The sequence below is a fragment of the Lepisosteus platostomus genome, chromosome 5 (assembly GCF_059453375.1).
Source record: "Lepisosteus platostomus isolate fLepPlt1 chromosome 5, fLepPlt1.hap1, whole genome shotgun sequence".
In the NCBI taxonomy this organism is placed as follows: Eukaryota; Metazoa; Chordata; class Actinopteri; order Semionotiformes; family Lepisosteidae; genus Lepisosteus; species Lepisosteus platostomus.
The window spans coordinates 2,458,455-2,469,793 of record NC_142615.1 but is presented as its reverse complement, the minus strand read 5'-3'; the positions used below and the strand labels follow the sequence as shown (position 1 = coordinate 2,469,793).

The window sequence follows — 11,339 nt, the reverse complement described above, 5'->3', positions numbered from 1 at the left end:
TACTGTACTGCACTGGGTACTACAGTACATACTATACTGAACTGTACTGCACTATACTGCACTGTACTGAACTTTACTGTGCTGAACAGTACTGTACTGCACTGTGTACTACAGTACATACTATACTGAAATGTACTGCGCTATGCTGCACTGTACTGAACCTTACTGTACTGAACACTACTGTACTGCACTGGGTACTACTATACCATGTGTTATACTGAATCCTACTGTAAAATACTGTACTGAACACTGCAGTACTGCACTGTGTCCTGTACTACATATACTATACTGAACTTTACTGTACTGAACAGTTCTGTACTGTACCGCACTTTTCTGAACTGTACCGTACTACATTGTACTGGACCAAACGGCACTCTACTGTACTGAACTTGTCTGTGCTGTACCTTACTGCACTGCATATTGTTTTGTGCCTTTTGTTGTTGTTGTTGTTGTTGTTGTTGTTGTTCACCTCCGTGGATAAGTTCTCCTTTGTGTTACTTGATGCTCAAAGACTGTCGGGACGGAAAACAAGTCCCGCGGTTCGGCTTCGCCCTCGTCACATGACCGCAAACCGGCCAATAGGAGCCTCTTCCGTGTTTGCCCCCTTCCCTCTCTCCCCTTGTTGCCCGGCAACGGTTGCTCGGGCGACGGCGGCGAACACCGCGCGAGGGGGAGAGGAGCGCATTTATAAACACGAACTTTATACGCCCGTAAACCCTTTTTTTTTAAATTATTTTCTGGTGATAATTATCCACAGGTATTTTGTGTTGGTTTGTTTTGGGTTATTTTTTTTAAGTACGGACGGCCCTCCCGGCTTTTTAAGTCAGAGGGCTTAACGGGATTGCGAATTAAAATTGTTAAATTGTTTTCCGCGGCTGTTCCGCGGTCACTCGTGGGAGACGACACTCCTGTTAATCAACTGCACCGTTTCGGCTTGTGCAGCCGCTGCTCCTTCAGTACATTGCCCTAATTGTTCCGTCCAGATCGATCTTGATTATCGATTATCGATTACTGATCAGAAAGGCATGCGAGTCCAGTCCGCCCCTCCGGCCACGGAGACCATCGGGCCGGAGTCCTGGCGGGAGAGCACGGTCCGGTCCATCCGCCTGGCCGAGCGCTTGGTGCGTCTCTCCCGGGGGCCCGACAGAGCCGGCTCGGCCCGGTCCCGCGGTGCCGCCCAGCCCGGCACGCCGCCGCCCCGGACCGCCGGGTCCAGAGAGGCCGGTCCCGGTCCGGGCGAGGAGGCGGCGGGGTCCGTGGATCAGCAGGATGTGAAGAAAGTCAGGCCTGTGTCCGCGGACACCCTGGTGAGTCTCTCAACTCCTGGAGTGTCCAGTCAGTGTGTGTGTGTGAACCCCTCTCTCTCTCAGTGCAGTGTTCATGTACTGGAGTGTCCAGTCAGTGTGTGTGTGTGAACCCCTCTCTCTCTCAGTGCAGTGTTCATGTACTGGAGTGTCCAGTCAGTGTGTGTGTGTGAACCCCTCTCTCTCTCAGTGCAGTGTTCATGTACTGGAGTGTCCAGTCAGTGTGTCTGTGTGAACCCCTCTCTCTCTCTCAGTGCAGTGTTCATGTACTGGAGTGTCCAGTCAGTGTGTCTGTATGAACCCCTCTCTCTCTCAGTGCAGTGTTCATGTACTGGAGTGTCCAGTCAGGGTGTCTTTATGAACCCCTCTCTCTCTCAGTGCAGTGTTCATGTACTGGAGTGTCCAGTCAGTGTGTGTGTGTATGAACCCCTCTCTCTCTCAGTGCAGTGTTCATGTACTGGAGTGTCCAGTCAGTGTGTCTGTGTGAACCCCTCTCTCTCTCAGTGCAGTGTTCATGTACTGGAGTGTCCAGTCAGTGTGTGTGTATGGACTCCTCTCTCTCTCAGTGCAGTGTTCATGTCCTGGAGTGTCCAGTCAGTGTGTGTATGAACCCCTCTCTCTCTCAGTGCAGTGTTCATGTACTGGAGTGTCCAGTCAGTGTGTCTGTATGAACCCCTCTCTCTCTCAGTGCAGTGTTCATGTACTGGAGTGTCCAGTCAGTGTGTCTGTGTGAACCCCTCTCTCTCTCAGTGCAGTGTTCATGTACTGGAGTGTCCAGTCAGTGTGTGTGTATGAACCCCTCTCTCTCTCAGTGCAGTGTTCATGTACTGGAGTGTCCAGTCAGGGTGTCTGTATGAACCCCTCTCTCTCTCAGTGCAGTGTTCATGTACTGGAGTGTCCAGTCAGTGTGTGTGTGTGAACCCCTCTCTCTCTCAGTGCAGTGTTCATGTACTGGAGTGTCCAGTCAGTGTGTGTGTATGAACCCCTCTCTCTCTCAGTGCAGTGTTCATGTACTGGAGTGTCCAGTCAGGGTGTCTGTATGAACCCCTCTCTCTCTCAGTGCAGTGTTCATGTACTGGAGTGTCCAGTCAGTGTGTGTGTGAACCCCTCTCTCTCTCAGTGCAGTGTTCATGTACTGGAGTGTCCAGTCAGTGTGTGTGTATGAACCCCTCTCTCTCTCAGTGCAGTGTTCATGTACTGGAGTGTCCAGTCAGTGTGTCTGTATGAACCCCTCTCTCTCTCAGTGCAGTGTTCATGTACTGGAGTGTCCAGTCAGTGTGTGTGTATGAACCCCTCTCTCTCTCAGTGCAGTGTTCATGTACTGGAGTGTCCAGTCAGTGTGTGTGTATGAACCCCTCTCTCTCTCAGTGCAGTGTTCATGTACTGGAGTGTCCAGTCAGTGTGTCTGTATGAACCCCTCTCTCTCTCAGTGCAGTGTTCATGTACTGGAGTGTCCAGTCAGTGTGTGTGTATGAACCCCTCTCTCTCTCTCTCTCAGGGTCCAGTCTCTCCCTCTCCCCAGCTGCCCCCTGCCTGTCTGCGGGAGCGCTGCGCGGGCCGGAGCGTGGGCGTGGCTCTGGAGCACATGCGCGGCGTGCGGGCGGCGGAGGCGGCGCTGCGGGGCGAGGCGGCCAGGCTGGGGGCCGAGGCGCGGAGGCTGGGGCGCGGCCGGCAGGCCCTGGAGGGGGCGCTGTCCTCCCTGCGGCGGGAGCTGCTGCTGAACCGGCGCTGCGTGGAGGGGCGGGGCCTGAGGCCCACCGGCGCGGAGACCGTGAGTGTGGGGTCAGCTGGACCCCGGACACACAGGAGACACATCGCACTGCGTCCAGCACACGGGCGGACAGGGATCCTGGACTGCAGTGATACAGTACCACAGGGATCCAGTACCACAGTCATACAGTACTATAGTCATACAGGACTGCAGTCATACAGTACCACAGGGATCCAGGACTGCAGTCATACAGTAATATAGTCATACAGTACTGCAGTGATACAGTAACACAGGGATTCAGTACTGCAGTCATACAGTAATATAGTCATACAGTACTGCAGTGATACAGTACCACAGGGATCCAGGACTGCAGTCATACAGTAATATAGTCATACAGTACTGCAGTGATACAGTAACACAGGGATCCAGTACTGCAGTCATACAGTAATATAGTCATACAGTACTGCAGTGATACAGTACCACAGGGATCCAGGACCGCAGTGATACAGTAATATAGTCATACAGTACTGCAGTGATACAGTAACACAGGGATCCAGGACTGCAGTCATACAGTAATATAGTCATACAGTACTGCAGTCATACAGTACCACAGGGATCCAGGACTGCAGTCATACAGTACTGCAGTGATACAGTACCACAGGGATCCAGGACCGCAGTGATACAGTAATATAGTCATACAGTACTGCAGTGATACAGTAACACAGGGATCCAGGACCGCAGTGATACAGTAATATAGTCATACAGTACTGCAGTGATACAGTAACACAGGGATCCAGTACTGCAGTCATACAGTAATATAGTCATACAGTACTGCAGTGATACAGTACCACAGGGATCCAGGACCGCAGTGATACAGTAATATAGTCATACAGTACTGCAGTGATACAGTAACACAGGGATCCAGGACTGCAGTCATACAGTACTATAGTCATACAGTACTGCAGTGATACAGTAACACAGGGATCCAGGACTGCAGTCATACAGTAATATAGTCATACAGTACTGCAGTGACACAGTACCACAGGGATCCAGGACTGCAGTCATACAGTAATATAGTCATACAGTACTGCGGTGATACAGTAACACAGGGATCCAGGACTGCAGTGATACAGTACTATAGTCATACAGTACTGCAGTCATACAGTACCACAGGGATCCAGGACTGCAGTCATACAGTACTATAGTGATACAGTAACACAGTACTACAGTACTGCAGTCATACAGTAATATAGTCATACAGTACTGCAGTCATACAGTAACACAGGGATCCAGTACTGCAGTCATACAGTAATATAGTCATACAGTACTGCAGTCACACAGTACCACAGGGATCCAGGACTGCAGTGATATAGTACTGCAGTGATACAGTACTGCAGTGATACAGTAATATAGTCATACAGTACTGCAGTCATACAGTAATATAGTCATACAGTAACACAGTCATACAGTACTATAGTCATAAAGTACTGCGGTGATACAGTACTGCAGTCATACAGTAACACAGTGATACAGTACTTCAGTCATACAGTACTATAGTCATACAGTAACACAGTACTGCAGTGATACAGTAATATAGTCACTCAGTACTACAGTAATACAGTACTACACTACACTACTATACAGAAGCAGGACACACAGGGGACACACTTGCGCTGAGGTTCAGGACATGGGTGTACACTGATACAGTAATGAATACAGTACTACAGTACTAGAGTAATACAGTACTACAATAACACGGTAATACAGAACTACAGTCATACAGTAATACAATACTACAGTAGAATACAGTAATACAGTACAGTACACTCCAGTACTATACAGCAATACAGTACACTGCAGTAACGTACACTACTGTAATGTAGAGTAGAATATAGTATAGTACCCTAAACTACATTACTGTACGTAAAAATATAGTACAGTGCAGCACATTACACTACGTTATTGTACAGTAAAATACAGTACAGTGTAGTAGGACTACAGTACAGGACTAAAGCACAGTACAGTGTAGTAGGACTACAGTACAGGACTAAAGTACAGAACAGTGTAGTAGGACTACAGTACAGGACTAAAGCACAGTACAGTGTAGTAGGACTACAGTACAGGACTAAAGCACAGTACAGTGTAGTAGGACTACAGTACAGGACTAAAATACAGTACATTGTAGTAGGACTACAGTACAGGACTAAAATACAGTACAGTGTACTGCAGGACTTGAGAGTAGAATGTATTATACTTCCGTACACTACAGTAATGTCGTTTGGAATATTGTACCATTAGCGCAGCGCAATTCGCTACGATACAGTTGGGCACTGTCCAGTGGCACGCCGCCGAAACGTCAATCACTTCTCGAAACCACCCCCCTCAGTGGGCGCCGTGCCTCGCAGGGCCGAGACGGAGCGGACCAGCTGCTGGACAGGGAGCGGGCAGAGCTGACCGCGCTGAAGGCCCAGCTGGAGGGCAGGCTGAGGGCCACCGTCACCCAGCTCCAGGTGTGTGTGTGTACTGTACAGGAGAGCCTGACCAACCTGTACTGGAGTGTCCAGTCAGTGTGTCTGTGTGAACCCCCCTCTCTCTCAATGCAGTGTTCATGTACTGGAGTGTCCAGTCAGTGTGTCTGTGTGAACCCCTCTCTCTCTCAGTGCAGTGTTCATGTCCTGGAGTGTCCAGTCAGTGTGTGTGTATGAACCCCTCTCTCTCTCAGTGCAGTGTTCATGTACTGGAGTGTCCAGTCAGTGTGTCTGTATGAACCCCTCTCTCTCTCAGTGCAGTGTTCATGTACTGGAGTGTCCAGTCAGTGTGTCTGTGTGAACCCCTCTCTCTCTCAGTGCAGTGTTCATGTACTGGAGTGTCCAGTCAGTGTGTCTGTATGAACCCCCCTCTCTCTCAGTGCAGTGTTCATGTACTGGAGTGTCCAGTCAGTGTGTCTGTGTGAACCCCTCTCTCTCTCAGTGCAGTGTTCATGTCCTGGAGTGTCCAGTCAGTGTGTCTGTGTGAACCCCTCTCTCTCAGTGCAGTGTTCATGTACTGGAGTGTCCAGTCAGTGTGTCTGTATGAACCCCCCTCTCTCTCAGTGCAGTGTTCATGTACTGGAGTGTCCAGTCAGTGTGTCTGTGTGAACCCCTCTCTCTCTCAGTGCAGTGTTCATGTCCTGGAGTGTCCAGTCAGTGTGTGTGTATGAACCCCTCTCTCTCTCAGTGCAGTGTTCATGTACTGGAGTGTCCAGTCAGTGTGTCTGTATGAACCCCTCTCTCCCTCTGTGTTCAGGCCCTCAGTGTGTGTGTATCCACCCCTCTTTCCCTCTGTGTTCAGGCCCTCAGTGTGTGTGTATCCAGCCCTCTCTCCCTCTGTGTTCAGGCCCTCAGTGTGTGCAGTAGGAGGCTGCTGGACTGTGCAGCGGAGAGGTCCCGAGTCCTGGATCTGATCCCACACACCGGGTCTGACGGGGCCGGCCGCGCCGCCACGCCGTCCCCCTGCGGAACCAGTCCCACCGGACCCGTCACTCCAGGTTCTGTCCCGCCCCGAGCTCCGGCTCAGACGCTCGGGAGTTCAGATGGTGACTTAATCTCCGAAAAAGGCAAATCGGGGAGTTTATCACCCCGTCTCAGAGCCCGGATATTATGTGGCTCATTTGCAAATACGATGTGAGCAGAAAGCCCCGTGCGTGACCTCTCCTCGCCTGTCTCCCTCATTCCGTCCCGGTGCGTCCTCTCTGTGCTCTCTGCCTTGGAAAACCACAGGAAAAGGGCAGTGCAGGATCTCCTGAAGTTACAGCAAGAGTCAATTCAATTCCTTTCAAGGTGCTTCATGAGCACGACCGATGGGTACAATCAGTGTTGCCAAAGCCAATAAAAATAAGAAAAATCACATGAGACAAAACCAAAAATAAAAGTAAAATAAAATCTACAGACATATTACAGACATTTACAACAAAGACATATCCTAAATTATTGACTTATACTGTAGACAGATGGAGCATTACTGGGAGACAGACTCACTGTTCCTCAGGCTGGGACAGGAGGTCACACACTGTATTATTATTATTGAGAGACAGGCTCACTGTCTGTTCCTCAGGCTGGGACAGGAGATCACACACTGTATTATTATTATTGAGAGACAGGCTCACTGTCTGTTCCTCAGGCTGGGACAGGAGATCACACACTGGATTATTATTATTGAGAGACAGGCTCACTGTCTGTTCCTCAGGCTGGGACAGGAGATCACACACTGTATTATTATTATTGAGAGACAGGCTCACTGTTCCTCAGGCTGGGACAGGAGATCACACACTGTATTATTATTATTGAGAGACAGGCTCACTGTCTGTTCCTCAGGCTGGGACAGGAGATCACACACTGGATTATTATTATTGAGAGACGGGCTCACTGTCTGTTCCTCAGGCTGGGACAGGAGATCACACACTGTATTATTATTATTGAGAGACAGGCTCACTGTCTGTTCCTCAGGCTGGGACAGGAGATCACACACTGTATTATTATTATTGAGAGACAGGCTCACTGTCTGTTCCTCAGGCTGGGACAGGAGATCACACACTGTATTATTATTATTGAGAGACAGGCTCACTGTCTGTTCCTCAGGCTGGGACAGGAGATCACACACTGTATTATTATTATTGAGAGACAGGCTCACTGTCTGTTCCTCAGGCTGGGACAGGAGATCACACACTGTATTATTATTATTGAGAGACAGGCTCACTGTCTGTTCCTCAGGCTGGGACAGGAGATCACACACTGTATTATTATTATTGAGAGACAGGCTCACTGTTCCTCAGGCTGGGACAGGAGATCACACACTGTATTATTATTATTGAGAGACAGGCTCACTGTCTGTTCCTCAGGCTGGGACAGGAGATCACACACTGTATTATTATTATTGAGAGACAGGCTCACTGTCTGTTCCTCGGGCTGGGACAGGAGATCACACACTGTATTATTATTATTGAGAGACAGGCTCACTGTCTGTTCCTCAGGCTGGGACAGGAGATCACACACTGGGCTGCCAGTTCAGCGGAGTTCCCTCCTCCCTCTCCCAGTAGGATCGGGACCCGTTGGGATTCTGGCAGCGGTGGGAACTCTGGGATGAGGTTTCTGAATTCGGGGAAGGCTGTTTCTCTAATCCCAGCATATGTGTCGCAGTGCAGGAGGACGTGTAGCCATCTCTGTCTCTGTTTCCACGTCTTTCCGGCCCTCAGAGTGCAAGGAGGTCATGGAATCGTCCCAGGCGGCTTTCAGCCAATCACAGCAGCTGAGGCAGGAGATCCGGCAGGCGATTGGCCAGGCCGTCGCCCGGCAACGGGCCACCCACCAATCCGTGAGCGAGGGGCTGGTCCGGAAGATTGCGGAGACCGTGACCCTGTCGGTAAGGGACCTCGGCGGGGGTGGGGGGTGGGGGGTCAAGGGTCGGGGGTCAAGGGTCCAGCAAGTCAGCGTGTCTCCCCCCCCCCCTTTCAGCAACGCCTGGCCCTGAGCTCCGCCGCCACCCGACAGGCCGTGCACCGGCAGCAGAGGCAGCTGGACTGGATTCAGCACAGCCGGGACTCGGCCCTGGTCAGTGCCCCCCGCCGCCGGACGCCCTGCGAGCGCGCCCCTCCCCCGCGGCGTCCTGACCGGGCCCTCTCGTCCGCAGGGCCCCGTGTCCAGCGCCGACCTGCTGACCCGCGAGAGGCTGGACAGGCCTGTGGTCAGAGTCTACCAGCGGCACCCCGGGACGCAGCTGCCGGAGGCCGGCGCCCTCATCCAGGTGATGCAGGGGTCTGCAGGAGACGCAGGCGGGGGGGTGTCTGTGTCCTGTGATGGACTGGTGTCCTGTCCAGGGTGTGTGAGTGTGTGTGTCCTGTGGTGGACGGGTGTCCTGTCCAGGGTGTGTGAGTGTGTGTGTCCTGTGGTGGACGGGTGTCCTGTCCAGGGTGTGTGTGTCCTGTCCAGGGTGTGTGTGTGTGTCCTGTCCAGGGTGTGTGTGTGTCCTGTGATGGACGGGTGTCCTGTCCAGGGTGTGTGAGTGTGTGTGTCCTGTGATGGACTGGTGTCCTGTCCAGGGTGTGTGAGTGTGTGTGTGTGTCCTGTGATGGACTGGTGTCCTGTCCAGGGTGTGTGTGTGTGTCCTGTCCAGGGTGTGTGTGTCCTGTCCAGGGTGTGTGTGTGTGTGTGTGTGTGTGTGTGTGTGTGTGTGTGTGTCCTGTGATGGACTGGTGTCCTGTCCAGGGTGTGTGTGTGTGTCCTGTCCAGGGTGTGTCCTGTGGTGGATGTGTGAATGACCGCAGGAGTAGCCAGGTGTCGTTTCCTCTCCCGGCCACAGGGGGGCGCTGTCCTGCGGCGCGCCCTGGGCTCCTCGGCCCGCGACCTGGCCCTGCTGCAGCTGGCCCGCCTGCGGCTGGACGAGGACCTGCGCAGCAAGCGGGCCGCCGCCCGGGTGGACTCCGCCGTGCTCAGGATGCGCCGGCGCCACGCCGAGTGTCCCCGCGCCCCCCCCCGCCTCCCGCCGAGCGTGTGCTAGGAGCCGCCGCCGCCCAGCTCGGTACGCCCGTGGACACTGAGACCAGTCCAGGCACTGGACACAGTGGACACTGAGAGACCAGTCCAGTCACTGGACACAGTGGACACTGAGACCAGTCCAGTCACTGGGGCTGCTGGCCTGGACACAGTGGACACTGAGACCAGTCCAGTCACTGGGGCTGCTGGCCTGGACACAGTGGACACTGAGACCAGTCCAGGCACTGGACACAGTGGACACTGACACCAGTTAAGTCAGTGAGGTTACAGCCCTGGACACAGTGGACACTGAGAGACCAGTCCAGTCACTGGGGCTACTGGCCTGGACACAGTGGACCCTGAGACCAGTCCAGTCACTGAGGCTACTGGCCTGGACACAGTGGACACTGAGACCAGTCCAGTCACTGGGGCTGCTGACCTGGACACAGTGGACACTGAGACCAGTCCAGGCACTGGGGCTGCTGGCCTGGACACAGTGGACACTGAGACCAGTCCAGTCACTGGACAGGCCTGGACACAGTGGACACTGAGACCAGTCCAGTCACTGGGGTTACAGAACTGGACATAGTGGACACTGAGACCAGTCCAATCACTGAGGCTGCTGGCCTGGACACAGTGGACACTGAGACCAGTCCAGTCACTGGGGTTACAGAACTGGACATAGTGGACACTGACACCAGTCCATCACTGGACACAGTGGACACTGAGACCAGTCCAGTCAATGTACAGAACTGGACACAGTGGACACTGAGACCAGCCCAGTCAGTGAGGTTACAGAACTGGACACAGTGGACACTGAGACCAGTCCAGTCGGTGGAGTGACAGAGTGTTATTTTGCAGTTGAGCGAGTAATCCGATGACGATAAAATGTTGACAGAAAATCTTTTGAATTTCGAGTTCTGCTGAAAGCCTGTGTGCTGATCTGAAGTCGATGAGCTAAACCGATAACCTTCAGTACCACTCTTGCAGAAATGAGCTAAACAGGTTCTGGTCCATTTGAAGCCGTGAAAGGGCGTCCTTTTCCTTCTTCCAGAGGCTGTAGAGACCTGTACAGACCAGCCAGGCTGAGTTGATGTCGTGGCGTGGTAGTCTTCAGATAAAAAGTCCCTGTGCTTAATCTTAGGTTTTGATTCAGGTGGTTTGTGTGTGTGCGTGTGGGTGTTTTTACGTGGAAATGTTACGATACTTACCCGAATTTAATAAACATGAAAGTTTCCAACCTGACCCCGAGGCCTTCTCGTTTTCTACCCAGGTGTGTGTGTGTGTGTGGGGGGGGGGGGGGGGGGGGTATTTTGAGGTTTTACCAGCTGTTTCTACAGCTGTCCGGCTGCGACACATCAGTTTCGGTGAACTTCACCAGCTCCTGCGGCTCCCGAGAGCTTTTACCCCTGGTTATCAGGCTACAGTCTGCCTGCTTCAAAACATCCCAGTCACGCCAGCTGCAACTGAGAGAGAGGAGAATTTTTATTTTTAAAAAAAGGACCATTTGGTCAAGGGGAAAAAAAACCAAAAAACTCCAGCCGAAAGAGGGAAAGACACCCGTGTGTAGCTTCCTCTTCCCGAGCGGGAAAAGATAGCAGCAAAGTGCTTCTCTCCCCACCCCCCAAAAAAAATAAAATAAATACATTTATATATATATATTTCGCTTTTTAAACGAACCGGGGTCTCCGTCTCCGTCTCAGTTTTGAAGAACGACCCTGTTTGATCACAGGGAAATCGTTCTCTTTCTCTTTTTTGGGGTGCCTTTGTGTTTCGTTTTTCCTGGACCGGGAGCAAAAAAACACCCCCGTCCTAAAA

General features: G+C 52.2%; 1 protein-coding gene across 2 annotated transcripts; it reads left to right on the top strand.

The window, feature by feature from the left end:
- The first annotated feature begins 554 nt into the window (after positions 1–554).
- Positions 555–10,766, top strand: tektl1 (tektin like 1). Of its 2 annotated transcripts, none has more exons than XM_088632068.1 (8): positions 555–1,307; positions 2,803–3,075; positions 5,421–5,525; positions 6,391–6,541; positions 8,246–8,412; positions 8,505–8,600; positions 8,680–8,793; positions 9,349–10,766. In XM_088632068.1, exons 1-8 carry the CDS (start codon positions 1,026–1,028, stop codon positions 9,544–9,546), a joined length of 1,386 nt encoding a protein of 461 aa, XP_088488194.1. In that variant the 5' UTR covers positions 555–1,025; the 3' UTR covers positions 9,547–10,766. The 2 variants fall into 2 exon arrangements, with proteins under 2 accessions (XP_088488194.1, XP_088488193.1); XM_088632067.1 differs by having other exon boundaries at positions 6,391–6,589.
- Positions 10,767–11,339: the final 573 nt, after the last annotated feature.

Excerpts from the sequence above, each read along its gene's own strand:
- tektl1 (XM_088632067.1), top strand. The coding sequence starts at position 1,026 with ATGCGAGTCCAGTCCGCCCCTCCGGCCACGGAGACCATCGGGCCGGAG. Across the intron at positions 3,076-5,420 it reads GGCCCACCGGCGCGGAGACC|GGCCGAGACGGAGCGGACCA; the intron begins GTGAGTGTGGGG and ends CGTGCCTCGCAG. Across the intron at positions 6,590-8,245 it reads GACGCTCGGGAGTTCAGATG|AGTGCAAGGAGGTCATGGAA; the intron begins GTGACTTAATCT and ends TCCGGCCCTCAG.